Below are 14,748 nucleotides of genomic sequence, written 5' to 3' on the forward strand. Positions count from 1 at the left end.
TCTGAGGTTCAACTAATGGGCGGACCCTCCTTTCCAGCACCCTGGCATAGACCTTACCAGGGGAGGCTGAGGAGTGTGATCCCCAAATAGTTGGAGCACACCCTCCGGTCTCCCTTTCTTGAAGGTGGGGACCACCCCGGTCTGCCAATCCAGTGGCAAGGCCCCAGATCTTCATGCGATGTTGCAGAGGTGTGTCAACCAAGACACCAAGACAGCCCTACAACATCCAGAGTCTTCAGGAACTCAGGGCGACTCTCGTCCACCCCAGGGGCCCTGCCACCAAGGAGTTGTTTAACCACCTCAGTGACCTCACCCCCATTGATGGGTGGGTCATCTCCGGACTCTGCTTCCGCTACAGAAGGTGTGTTAGTGGGATTAAGGAGGGTTATTCCTTCCACTGCCTGACTATAGCCTCAGTTGAAGTCAGCAGCACCCCACCCGCAGTATAGACTGTGTGAGTAGAACACCACTTTCCCCTCCTGAGTCGCCTGACAGTCTGCCAGAATCGCCTAAAGGCCGTCTGAAAGTCTTTTTCCATGAACTCACCAAACTCTTCCCACACCTGAGTTTTTACTTCGGCCACCACCTGAGCCACGTTCCACTTGGCCTGCCACCCATCAGCTGCCTCCAGAGTCCCACAGGCTAACCAAGCCCAATAGGACGACTCCTTCAGCTTGATGGCTCCCTTCACCTCCAGTGACCACCATGTGGTTCGGGGGTTACCACCATGACAGGCACCAACCACCTTGCAGCCAAAGCTCTGAGCAGCAGCCTCAACAATGGAGATGCAGAACATGGTCCATTTAGACTCAATATCCTCAGCCTCCCTCGAAATGCTGTCGAAGACTGGGGCCCCTGCCACGTGTTCCCGGCACACCCTCACAATACGTTTAGGTGCACCTCTGTAACTGTAACTGTTTCTTTTACAAAATGGAAAGAAGTAACAAGTACACCATAGAATACAGTAATGATCGAATACATTGAATTTGTGCTTAAGTACAGCTCAGTCAGGACCACTATAGTCAAAAGAAGATATTTATTGACATGTGCAATAATTATAATTGGAAGAACAAATTAGAGATTAATAGCATTAAGTCAGATACAGCATGAAAGATGGAGCTGGGGTGGAAGTGGGTTGTGCACATACTGCAGCCTGTATGAGATTAGCTGGTTGAACGTGAAAAAAATAGAATACTACCAAAGTTTTTAAAATTCAAACGTGTGTTAATGAATTTACATGTTATTAACATTTCACTCAGGTCCACAAATGTCAACCTTAATGTGACTCTAGATCTATTAGTTCAAATGTTTTAGTCTCTACAAAAATGGTGTTGACAGACCGACACGGTCATCCTCAGTAGCTCTGCAGTATTGCTAAAAATCCATACAACACTAATCTTAGGATGATGAGGCAGTTTTATTTGTGCCCATTAACAGTTACAGTGTTACAATCATTTCATTCAGTTCAACTCAGTGACTTGTCAAAAAGTCAAATGATTTAATTAGATTTTTTCCCATCTTTAATATTTCAGGGTACGATAATCGCAAGAATACAAAATGGTGTGCAGCAAATCCTAAAGTTATATAAACTAAGCTGCCAGTACGATGCTTCAACTGTCAGTATTCTAAGAAATAGCAACAAGTAACAGATAGCTGGCTAAAAAAGTCCAGTTTGCCTTCCCAAGTAGAAGCAGTTTGAAAGGCAGGAGGATTTCACAGTAACCTCCTTCCAGCAGGTTACTGTGCAGGCCCCGTTCATTCACCGCTGTAGCCTTCATCTACACTCTGGTCCACATCGGCCTGGTGAGGCAGAGCTCTGGTCCTGTACTGCTGCACAGCTGCTTCTGCAATACAGAAAACAAAATTTATGCCGACAGATGAAAGAATCGCTGCACAAAGAGTCAGTCATTATCTCAAAATAAGAAGCTGAAGGATCGATAACCTGACTGAAAACCTTACCCTTCAGATTATTTAAATATCCATTAAAATCAACGCATGGATCCACTGTTGCCCCCACAGACAGGGTTTGATTAGTGACTGGCTCACTCCAGGGAAGGAAGAGAGTAACCTTCACTGTTACCAAGAAATGCCAGCAAAACAAATCCTTCCTCCCTTCCAGCTGCAGCAGAGCAGCTGCTCAGTGGTCACAGTAACACTGCAGGTCAGTGCCAAGTTTAAACACACAGCAAGTATGAACTTAAATAAGATTTATCTCCTAAAATAGATTATAAAAAAAGCAGCAGATATGTTTAAAAAAGTAAAAGCAGGAAATACACTGTGACTCTCCTGCAATGACCACTAAATACAGTTCTGTTTGAGATGATCAGCACGCTGCATTAAAAGTGGGTGTGGAGGACAGGTATTGGAAACACCTGTCAAAATGTAGAAGAAATAGAATTATTAGAGCTTATTTACATTTGCAAATATTAAAGGTATTTAAATGATGCCAAATCATAAACAGTGTTTTAGTCATTTTTCCACCGCTTTACTTTCATTTCCTATAATGTGTCACTAGATGGCGCCCTGTGCCCACACAGTCACGCAGTCTTCTGATGACATCCGAACCAAAACTCGTGTGTAGAAAGTTTGACTCACTGTTTATGTCAAAGGTCAAATTAAACAATGTTGGTGGAGGTTAACTAAAAATCACAGTGAAATTAGGCACAATCTTCACTCAGTATGTGACAATGTTATACTGAATACAGTCTGGTAGAAGAGAGAGCCCTGAAGCCTAATCTAATTATAATAATGTATTTGGATTCAGTGTGTGCGTGCAGTTTACAACATTTTTACTTTTTCTTGTTTCAGCCGAACTAAAATTGAACCGCGCGTCTCTGTGAAGCTGAAAGAAATAAAAGATGGATGTTTTTGGATCGAATATATATTGTTTCAACCTGATCAGCTGATCATGGAGCCTCGCTGGAGTTAGAGATGCTGAAAGTGCAGCACGTAATACAACACAATATGTCAAAAACAGAACACAATGATGTACAAATCATTTAAAGTCAATGGCCACTTTGTTAAGTACACCTCTTCAGCTGCTCATTAACACAAATATCTAATCAGCCAATCACATGGCAGCAACTCAGTATATTTAGGCATATAGACATGGTCAAACTGGCCTGCTGGAGTTCAAGCCGAACACCAGAATAAGGAAGAACAAGTTGGTTGTTGGTGCCAGACGGGCTGGTCTGAGTATTTCAGAAACTGTTGATCCACTGGGAGTTTACAGAGAACGATCCAATAAAGAGAGAAAATATCCCGTGAGCGGCAAAAATTATGCAGATTCCAGAGGAAAATGGCCAGACTGCTTTGAGCCGATAGGACGGCAAGAGTAACTAAAATAGCCACTTGCTACAGCGGAGATGTGCAGAAGAGCATCTCTGCGCTCAACACGTCAAACCTGGAAGCAGACAGGCCCCAGCAGCAGAACACCACACAGGGTACCACTGCTGTCTGCTAAGAACAGGAAACCGAGCCTACAATTCACACGGGCTCACAGAAGATTGAAAAAACGCAGCTTGGTGTGTTGAGTCTCGATTTGTGCTGCAACATTAGGATGATTGGATCACAGTTTTCCATAAATTCCATTGCCTTGTTCAGCCTGGTGTGGGTGGTGTAATAGTGTGGGAGGGATATTTTACCAACTGAGCATTGTTTAAACACCACAGTCTTCCTGAATATTGCTGCTGACCACATCCATCCCTTTATGACCACAGTGTTCCCAGCTCCTGATGGCTGCTTCCAGCAGGATGATGTCACAAAGCTCAAATCAACAGGAGACTGCATCCATTATGTAGTGTTTCAAATCTGCAGCAACTGTGTGACGCTGTCATGTTGACATGGACCAAAATCTCTGAGGAATGTTTCCAGCAGCCTGTTGAATCTTTGCCATGAAGAGCTGAGGCAGCTCTGAAGGAGAACTGGAAGTAAAATATTTCCCCATTCTTGTGTCAGGATTACAGATGCTCAGTTTGTTGATGCAGTTTTGGTTTCATATGTTCATATTTTGATGCTTGTTAAGAACTCAGAGTCCTGCTGTTGTAGCGAGTGGAGAACGTGGATTTGCATCGTCTTGCTGAAACAAGCAAGACCGTCACTGCAAAAGATGCTGTTATAAACTGTGCATATCATTCAGCATTAATGGTGCCTTCACAGATGTTTAAAATCTTTAGTAGGAAATGTTAAATTGTTAAATATTTACCCACACAGTCTCACCCCTTCACATGTTTGTGCCATTTTTCCAGTCTGTTGTTTCCCCTACGCCAGCTTCTTTGAATCGCTGACATCAAACTCAAAACGAGCGTTTCAAAAAATAATAAAATCGCTTGGTATCAACATGGATCACTTCCTCCCTCTGTGTGTGTGTGTGTGTTTGAATTAAATAAAATACAGGATTTAAATAATTTGCAAACCTTCTCTTCATTAATATTTTTCAGTCATGGTTATAAAATAACTTTGGGAATTGAGGCTGAAGGTCAGAAACACTGAAAATGTGACTATATAACCATCATCAGTTTTTACCTCTTACTTCATGTGCATCATCAATAACATTACACTTACTGCTTTTTGGGGATTTAAGTATGGCATAAAATTTTAATTTGTGCCATTAAGAAGAATCCATGCGACATAAGGGCATAAACAGGCAAGAGGCAAGAAAGCACTTATTTTTATGTAAATACTGCACACTCCCAGCCACAGGATATGTTATAGTGTACATGTAACTTTCTTTCCTCACCACACCTGATGCCTGCAGTCATTATGACTCATTTAATGTTCCCTAGCTTTGAAACTGGGTGGAGCCTCCACTTTCTCAGAGGTACAGTTGGGGAAAAAGCCACAACAAAGCAACATCATGGTCTCAAAGGTACCGGGTGTGGTGAGGGTTAACCCTGGAGACACACAAAGATAACGAGTTTAGAGCCAGAGTGCCGAGAGACAGAAAAGAGGTGATGAAAAACAGACGGCAGAGCAGGAAGAGTCTGCTGGAGAGGTCGCAGGAAACGGAGCAGCAGGAATCTAAAGCCAAGAATAATGAAACAGGAAAATGTTTTCACTTTAAACAAACGATACAGAAACCCACCAGGTTCGAACCAAACCCGAGTCCTAATTTGAAAGGATGTAAAATGAATAAGAAATCAGTGAGGAGTGAGAGCGGTGACGGGGTTTTTAAAGAAAACACACAGGTGTATCCACCTGTTTTCATCAGGGGCAGCCTGCTGAGGGACGCTGTCTCTGTGCAATGCACTGAACCCAGGAAACTCTATCGAATGACTCCCATATGTCCTGTTTAAGATGAGCGCACGTGTCTCTTTGTTCTCACAGCATCCATTACACCAAGATTTGTGGGCTGGACTCTGAAAACTGATATTTTGCATCCACTTACTAGATTTAATCTAAAGCAGCTCACAGAAAACGCTCACGGCTCTACGCTGTGTTCGCTCAGTGGAAGAAGTGAGACACACCCCCCCCAAAATATGCAGCCACAGACTGAATGGCATCTCTGTATCCTTTTTGGAACAGCATGAGCTACAATGTTTCATTTCCACAAAAACAGAAGAATTTAATCTGTTACAAAGGTTTAAAAATGGCTCAGCTGCCTCAGCCTTACAGGAAGACTGTAATACTGCACTTGACAAATGAATAAAGCTGATAATGTTTAAAGGTGAACAGTGTTTCTTTCTACATGCTGTTGAGTGCTCCTCACACTTTTAGCTGTGACACCAGTGTTACATGTCTTACTGCTATTCTAAATACCACTGACACAGCTTTGATGGGCCCATAACACCACTGCTGGATAAGCTTGCTACTTGGTGCTGGCAAACACCATTCATTCATTCATTCATTCACTCACTGCACTGCTGACCAACGAGCAGTTCCACTGCAGCAGCTGAATACTTAATACCTCGCTCAGGGACTCCTGAACAGCAGGGGCAGACCAGCCACCGTCGCTGTCCTTTACTTTTTAATAAATAAAAGAACACATTGACAACAACAAAGATGAAGCAAACTACCAACCATAAGACGTCATACGTTCCCGATTAGCTGTCAAAACATCTGGCAGATCCTCAACATCTGTTCTCTTCTGATAATGAAGGTCTGCAGGAAAATGCAAATAGGGTTGTATCATACTTTCATGGGTAATTATTACCTTCACAGGTTTTACGATTTGTAACTTTATGCCAGTTACAGCTGGAGCACTATGGCTTAAAGGAGATTAACATTTCCATGTGAAGTAATGTTTGGTGGCATTGGTGGACAAAAATATGACAGTTGATTAAATCTGACATAGCATGAAAGGGTGGGAGGTGGGTTGCAAAGCAGCTTGCAGAGTGTAGCAACTCTGGACAGGAATCTGAATATAGGGGTCTTATTATCTTAACCATCAGTGACTGGAGTCACAAAAACACCTCATACTGAACACCCCCAAAGATTAAGACCCCCTCTCCAGCCTGTGAAAGTTTGTGGGGTGGACATAGAGGTGGTAACAAAATATAAATATCAATATAAATATCCAGGTTTACACCTGGATAACAAACTAAACTGGTCCCTGAATACAGAGCATCTCTTTTTGTTAAGAAAACTAAGATCTCTTGACATCCAAATTGATGTATAGAAGGATATTAGCTGAGCTGTGACCTGCCAGAACTGCTTGATATTAGGTATAGGTCTTTTATTTGGTTTAGTGACAGGTAAATCAGGTGTGTAGGCAAAAAGTAATATACAAGTGTAATAAGCAAAAACAAGCAGTAAAAGTAACAAAGGAAGCCATTACATCATGCACGCTGCTGTTTATCAGTTTTTTGACATTTTAAAGGTCTTATTTATATATGAATACACACCTACATTATTAAATGAAGAAAATATCAGGTCATGTTATGAACATGAATAATTCTCTCTTATTTCTTGTGTAACGTTTGGGCCTACAACTCACCCAATTTTAATCATCACTAATTCATTAAACCCACATCAACAGATTTTTGGTAAGTTAGTATTTACTCATCGGTGTGAAACGCACACACAGCGGGCATACCTGCAGTGCTGATGAATGTTAGCGTAGCCCTGAAGCCCCTGTGAGTGATGCTGCTGTCTGACGTAAACTGAAGCACCATGATGCTGCTGTAGGACAGGACAGGAGGAGGGATGCTGCCACCACACAGCAGGGCTAAACAAAACGATGTCACAGAGGCACACAGGGAAGATAATCAGGAAGACAGGTGTGAAAAGATGGATTCTGATTTGATGCCATTCACCATATCCATCCTACCTATCTCCTCTGCTCCTTCAACATCTCCCAGGACAGTGAGAGAATCATACAAGCATCTGTCCGACTCCTCCAGGTCAAAATCAGCAAACTCCAACTGAAAATATAGTAATCAGACGGTTATTTCTCAAACACGTGTTAATGAGACGTTATGAAGAATGTCAGGTAGACGTGTGTACATCACCTTAACTACATGACCCAGTGGAGCGTGGATTACCCAGCGAAGGACACAATTATTACTGTAGGACTGTGGGTGATTCGGGGTGTGTATAGAAGCGTTATCCTCAACCAGAACAAGTGCCCCACATCCTGAGCATGCGCACGTGTGCACACACACACACACACACACACACACACACACACACACACACACACACACACACACACACACACACACACACACACCATCATCATCATTTGCATTACAATGAAAATTGATGCAGTGCTTTCTAATAATACTGCCTAAGAGAAGCATGTATAATGTAAATAGAATTGGTCCTAGCACAGAACCCTGTGGAACTCCATAATTAACCTTAGTGTGTGAAGAAGACTCCCCATTTACATGAACAAATTGGAGTCTATTAGATAAATATGATTCAAACCACTGCAGTGCAGTACCTTTAATACCTATAGTATGCTCTAATCTCTGTAATAAAATGTTATGGTCAACAGTATCAAAGCTGCACTGAGGTCCAACAGGACAAGTACAGAGATGAGTCCACTGTCAGAGGCTGTAAGAAGATCATTGGTAACCTTCACTAATGCTGTTTCTGTACTGTGATGAATTCTGAAACCTGACTGAAACTCTTCAAATAAACCGTTCCTCTGCAGATGATCAGTTAGCTGTTTTACAACTACTCTTTCAAGGATCTTTGAGAGAAAAGGAAGGTTGGAGATTGGCCTATAATTAGCTAAGACAGCTGGGTCAGTGATGGCTTTTTAAGCAGAGGTTTAATTACAGCCACCTTGAAGGCCTGTGGTACATAATAAAGACAGATTGATCATATTTAAAATGATCAGTGATAGAACTTCTTTGAGCAGTATTATCTACAAATGCACATTATTAGACAGTCCCTTAAGTTTAACTCATTTGAACACACTCATCTACACACTCGTGACAGATACACATTATTAGCAGCAGTTTTTAAACCTATAGCATGTCTTCAGTTTGTCTTCAGTTGATTTATTATGTGTTACTGTGTCAGCATCCACCTGCATAACTTGCTGGGCACTACAAGAACCACAACCCACAGACACAGCACAGGCTAAATCTGTGTATGAGCTGAGTATGCATTGCATGCGTGTGTGTGTGTCACTCTGCCAGCTGTACTGTGCATAATCTGGTATCACATACTGTGCTTGTGTACATTTGCAGTGTATGCTCTATTTCCTACCAGGATGAGAGGGCCTTTTGACCGCATGATGCCTAATTACAAAGCCGCTTCCTGTTCTGCTAATATCAGAGGAGAAGAGAAGCGTGGCATTCTGGGAATTATTTAGAAGAACTGCACTGGGTGGGACACTTCCACAGAATATCCCTGTAACACAAAGATGCAGGAAGACCAATTTAAATCTACACATAACCTTTGGCTCAGTTAGTCGGCAGTTTAAAGGCTCAGTTTAGGATGGGAGACACTGTTTGTACTTACAAATGTGCTGAGAGATGGGCATCAATGTCATGTTTGTGGGTTCAGAAATGGAAAAAAAAGGTGTTCTGAGCAGTGGTTACGTGTACTCTGAACAAGAGCCACACATAGTGAGTGCAGCTGGGTGTCATTCTAGAGCCTTGCTTATATTTACAGTTGTTCATGCACAGGTTAAAAGAATTAGAAGAATTATCCAGTATAAGCTATATAGGCCAACTACATCCTCCATGATGCCACTCTTCTGTAGTTTGAAGCCTCATTTTTGGTGTTTTAGCCTTCATCATGTTTTTTCCCCTTAGGTTGGGACCACGTAGCAGCACAGCAAGTTCATCAGCAAAGCTGAGGCGTAGCAGAGCGCCGTGAGCTTCAGCTGCCCGTGTCCTCACGTGTCACTCAGTGTGGCTATGACTCTAATTTTAAGCCTCACCTTCCCCGCAAACAGATTAGGCATAAAAATATTCACCCACATTGAGTTGTTATAAAAGGGGACACGATCACAAATAGTTTTTTTGCATCTTGCTGTAAATGTGCTTTCTAATGCGGTTAAAAGAGGTATTTTAACATGTGAGTCTGTGGGGATGGACCCGCTCCGTTACAGGCACTTCAGTGTGAAGTCCAGACATATAAATCCTGCATTCTTCTCTTTTAAAGAAACCAATAAATATATTTTTAGAAGTGTTTAACTGGTCCTTTAACACAGCCATCGAGGTCCCGGGTGGCTCTGATGCAGCTTTAGTAGGGGATATGTATACAGTATAAGGTGGTAATGTTGGGTTGCTTTCTCTTACAGTATCTTAACTCTTTCCCCCATAAAGACGACATTTAACAATCACTCTAATAGGCGTTTAAGTAAGAGTTACTAGAGTCATTACTTCATGAGCCCCACGGTGGCTCATGTTAAATGAAAGAAGGTGAAATGAAGAGCAAAGAAACTCACACGGGGAAAATGTGGACAGAAGAAGAAAGTAAATCAGGTATTAGGCGGGTTAAATTGACTGAAAATGTTGCACATACAGTGATATACTACATATGACAGTATTGTTAGATGGTGTGATTCCCACAATATACCAAGTAATGGTTGTTGTTGAGGTTAGGCTCAGTGCAGTGTCAGCTGAAATGATGCCGTTTGAAACTCACCTACAGGCCTCTGGCTTCCCACTGAAACGGTGAGCCGGTCGTACTGACAGCGTGAGTCGTTCTCCAAGTCAAAGTGATCAAACTCCAACAGAATACTATAACCTGGAGGAACCCTGATACTCCACAAACACAACCTGTAAAGAAGCACAGACAATTCATCCAGGGCGCTGTGTTTTCCTTCTCCACATCCATACAATCCTGAGCTATAAGTTGTCTCATGGAGCACGGTGTTCGTTTAGGCGGTCCCAGCAGATCAACTGTAGAGCACGCTATTTAAGCTGCTTTAGCCTGACTACATGCTGCACATCTCCAAGCTGCTTTACAACCCACCTCCACCCCAGCTCGTCCTTTCAGTCTGTATCTGAATTAGTCAATATCAGACGTGTTGTCACTGACGCTGTTCTGAGCCAGGACCTGCTGTTGTGCTCGCTGCCATGCTTTCTATGTATGCACATGGATGGTGTCAAATATAAGTTGCTCCAGCCTTCTTCTGACCGCGCAGCCACGGCTGGTGTCACTCACTGGTTGTTGTCATAGTGACCAGCAGGGAGCCTGGGATTTTTGATCACCCCGTTAATGTCAGACACAGGCCCGTCTGTCACACTGCAGAGTCCTGAGACACACAATCATCAAAGAAGCATGAGCACCCCATGAAATATAGATGAATGAGAGTTGCTAAGTGGAAAAATAACTCACTCGATAAAACCGCTGTTCGCTGCTGCTCGGCTGGAAAAAAAAAAAAAGAAGAACATCACCAATATAATTAGAAAATCTTTAAAACTCCAGAGACTTATTTTTGCAACTGCGTCTTTTCATAATAATAAAACTAGTAATAATAAAGATCTGTTCTAACCATGATGGCAGCACTGGATTAAAAGACTTTAATAAAGCTCAGTCTCAAAAGTTGTCTTTGTGGGGATCCACAAAGTGGCTCCAACTGGAGAAGCAACAGCTTTAAAGATGATCATGTTAAATATTAATAACAGCAGCAGCTGTTAAACGAACTGCAGAGAGCAATCTGTTGCTCGTGTTTGTGCATCACTGCAGGAGCAATCAGCCAAACAGCAATAACACACAGATGAGGCTTTCCTGCACTGCACTGTATGTCATGTGTGCAGACAGTACTGTGCAAAAGTCCTGAGCCACCCCTCATTTCTTCAAATTGCCAAGTGCTGCTCATAGGGGGTCGTTTGGACTTTTGGGTTTTCTCTAATTATTGTAGGGTCTTTACCTACAATATGAAGCGCTTTGAGGTTACTGTTGTTGTGATTTGGTGCTGTATAAATAAAACTGAATTGAATTATGTGCAGACACACGTGTGGTTTGAATCAGGTGTCTTTCTGATGCTGGACTCACTCATAGGTCAGTGTTCAGTAGCCTTCCTCTGAAAATGGTCAGATACAAGGACTGGGCTGAAAAGACTGAAGCCTGGAGAAACATTTCTCAGGACCACAAGTCACAATATAAAGAAACGAGGTCTCGACCTTTGCAGAGAACTCTGCTTATTAAAATGGATCACACATAAAGGTTTGATTTTTAAGGCCTCATTTTAATCCAACAGCTTTTGCTGCTGAGGGAAAAAAAGCGATCTTTTACCTTCACCTTCTTTATCACTGGTATTTCAGTAAACAGACACCGTTTACACCCTCGTCTATTATTTCATGTCAGGACGGGCTGGCAGCATATTAAAGGTTGGGAAAACAGGTTGCTCAACACCTGGATATGTGGGTGGAGGCTTCATGAGGACGTCCCTGAGTAAAATACTGAGTCCACAACTGCTTTAAAGTGACAATCAGAAGTTCTAAGCTGGATTGGGGACTTCCTGATGTAATAGTCACTTTGTGTCATTACCTCCACACATGGTTATCATTTGATACACCACGTGCCACATAAACTCGATTGACACTCAATAAATAGGAGTTAACAACAATTAAACCCACAATCACCACCCTCATCAAAGCCTACCTTCTCTCAGTGTGCGCTTGATCCAAGGCAGCAGCAGCCTGACGTCAGTAAAAATCCCCGGAGAACCTCTTTTGGAAGGGGGACGGCTGCTGTTGTTTCCCCAGCTCCTACCACATCCTTTACCCCAGGAAGTCACGCCCAGCACCACCCAGTGACAGCCTTCTGACCCCGCCTGACACACCAGAGGACCTCCTGAGTCTCCCTGGACAGAGGATGAAGTTGTGGGTCAACGAATGAGTCAACACACACACACACACACAAATGATTTAAAGCTCAGTGGCACAGAATGAGTGATTCACAGCTCCCAAACACCAGTAAAGCGTCACTGCTTTCAGGTTGAATTGTGCTCTAAATAGGGTGTGTGTGCGTGCGTGTGTGTGTGTATGTGGTGGGGGGTTATATGCATTAAAAGTTTTTTTCTACCTGACAGGCGTCTCTCCCTCCTCTCTCTGGCCCGGCACACAGGACTGTGACGGTTGGCTGAGGCCGGGCTGGTCTCCGGTTCAGAGTTTGGAGGACGTATTTACATTTGGTTTGATCCACCAAATCCAAGCGCACCTCTCTCAGAACCACAGGAAGACGCCCCCCTAGGAAACAGTTACATAGATTTGAATAGATAAAAAGCTCCTGATTACTTTAACCATATTTATAAATCAGAAAACATACTTTCCTTTATCCTGCCCCATCCAGCCGTGATGCAGGTGGCCTGAGGAGGGATGCTCTCATTGGGTAGAGGCAGACATATCGGCTGGACGCGAGCTCCTGATGGAAAGGTCACATGAGGTCAGGTTAAAAGGTTTGCTCCATGGTGGCACAACTTGATGCTCGCGGAGCCCCGTTGCGATTTCGCCCAAATATGTCAACCTTAAGGGGATAAAAATCTATAAAACTTTATCATATTTTGATAGAAAGAGCTGAGACAAAAGATATTCTTCTGTTGTTAAAATTCACAGTTTAGGGCCACCGCAGTGATCAGTGTGAACCATCGTTACACTAATCAGAATAGAAACTTGCCCATCTGAATGCGTTGATCCAGCTCTATCAGAGCGATGTCATAGTCCATCGGCAAAGCGTGGTTGTACTTCTCATGGACCGAGACAGACTTCACCAGAAAGACCTGCTCCTCCTCATCACGCACTCTCAGGTCAAACTCTCCCACGTGGACTCTCACACCACTGAGAAACTCTCTAGAAAGAAAATTAAATGTTTAGGTATTTAATCCCCGCTACATAAAATGTTCATTCAATACTGCAACACTCAGCTACAAGTAATGTCAGCAACATAGCACTTTGTACTTGGACAAAGACGTGAAGCAGTGTGCAGCGCTCAGTATCCAGCGGTCACTCAAGACGGATCCTCCACAGAAATGAGAGCCCCGATTCTGCAGGGACACCTGAGCACAGATGACTGGTTAGAATATTTAGCCGAGCCTGCAGCGCATAAACACGTATCACCACCCTATCAATACAAAATGTTACAGTGAGAGGCTGGTTCACCCTTTTCTTTTGCTATGCCGGCCTATTCCTTAAAAATGACCCATAAATGCAACATTTATGCAAAGTGCAGCAAATGTGTAAATGTTGCAAATGAGCAAACAAAGTATAGTTACTGTAACTCAAATTGCCAGGATGTGGCAGTGACTGAAGGTTTTTATATTAAATTGAGCAACTAAGTAATTTATTCACACAATTCCATGAATTCTTTTCGTGGTTCTTCATAGTTTAGAGAGTTACTCCCATCACTGTCTTCCTGTGACACTCAGGAAATACCAGCATGAGCAGCCGTCTTATCTCTGTGGAGAATAGAAGAAGTGGTTAGCCTGCATGGGCGGTGATAACTGTCAGGGACGAACAAGCAGAACTCCAACAACTGCTGATAAGCATCTTTAAAGATGAGCAGAAGCATCAGTCAGCGTAGCAGCTAAGCTAAAAGAAGAACTCTGAAAATAGAACTGTAAATGACTGACCAGCCACGGGTGCGATCCATATATGGCTTCAGTCCCTCCTACCACCCTCAGAGAGGAAACCATTGGGTTCCACACTTGCGGCACACCACATTTTGAACCTAACAGAAAGGATCAACACTTCTCAGGCCCCTGAAAACATTTCCCTTCAGCTTTGTGTCATTTTAAGACATGAACACACCTGTTGCTTACCTGTTTGAGGAGCATGGATCCCAGAGTTCACCCAAACACAGAGGGCGAGCAGAGCGGCAGTGGTCCTCATCACTAACCCACACATGAAGAAAGGGTCTCACACTGCGCAGATAAAAACGTTTATAAGGACTGGTGTGACGTGAGCGCACACTCACGACCAAACCAGTAAAGGCTGGGGGTGAGGGTGACTGGTGAGTTCACACTTCACAGCAAAATGAGCTGCAGGAATGTGGTGAAAGTGTTTGTCATCTCACGGTCAAGCTGTGGTGTGGTGTCCTGAGTGTTACTGCTACCTCAAAAACAGGGCAGCAGCTATAAAACCTCCAAGGGGGAGAAACAGCCATAAAACACAGACAGAGGACCGAAGGAGCACAGTTACTGTTGCACAGCCTTTGTGAGCAGCTGAGAAATGAAATGATTAAATCTTCCAACCTTTCAAAGCTGCTGCCTCTGTGAGTGGGTCTCCTGCTTCATCTGAGATACAGAAAAATGTTACATCGTTTAAAATCCGCACAAGCATTTAATTTTCAGAGATGTTGGCTTTCTTGTGTTAGGCTCGCAGCACTTACTGCCTCGCTTGG

The 14,748-nt window shown here is 43.2% G+C and overlaps 1 protein-coding gene across 1 annotated transcript; it reads right to left on the reverse strand.

Moving 5' to 3' along the window:
- Nucleotides 1-1,085: 1,085 nt before the first annotated feature.
- LOC115782170 (ovochymase-2) lies at nucleotides 1,086-14,430 on the reverse strand. The gene is made up of 16 exons (XM_030732219.1): nucleotides 14,168-14,430; nucleotides 13,979-14,076; nucleotides 13,308-13,405; nucleotides 13,027-13,199; nucleotides 12,679-12,774; nucleotides 12,436-12,599; nucleotides 12,013-12,214; nucleotides 10,744-10,773; nucleotides 10,570-10,660; nucleotides 10,048-10,181; nucleotides 8,659-8,802; nucleotides 7,449-7,573; nucleotides 7,268-7,361; nucleotides 7,034-7,165; nucleotides 6,019-6,099; nucleotides 1,086-1,844 (listed from the first exon to the last, which is right to left on the reverse strand). Exons 1-16 carry the CDS (start codon nucleotides 14,250-14,252, stop codon nucleotides 1,756-1,758), a joined length of 1,836 nt encoding a protein of 611 aa, XP_030588079.1. The 5' UTR covers nucleotides 14,253-14,430; the 3' UTR covers nucleotides 1,086-1,755.
- Nucleotides 14,431-14,748: the final 318 nt, after the last annotated feature.

This window comes from Archocentrus centrarchus, chromosome 6 (assembly GCF_007364275.1).
Source record: "Archocentrus centrarchus isolate MPI-CPG fArcCen1 chromosome 6, fArcCen1, whole genome shotgun sequence".
In the NCBI taxonomy this organism is placed as follows: Eukaryota; Metazoa; Chordata; class Actinopteri; order Cichliformes; family Cichlidae; genus Archocentrus; species Archocentrus centrarchus.

Bases quoted from the DNA above. Each gene is read 5' to 3' on its own strand.
- LOC115782170 (XM_030732219.1), bottom strand. From the start codon at position 14,252: ATGTGTGGGTTAGTGATGAGGACCACTGCCGCTCTGCTCGCCCTCTGT. The intron at 10,774-12,012 runs GTAGGCTTTGAT...TTTTTTTTCCAG, and splicing joins CAAGCGCACACTGAGAGAAG to CCGAGCAGCAGCGAACAGCG. The intron at 10,661-10,743 runs GTGAGTTATTTT...TGTGTGTCTCAG, and splicing joins GCGAACAGCGGTTTTATCGA to GACTCTGCAGTGTGACAGAC.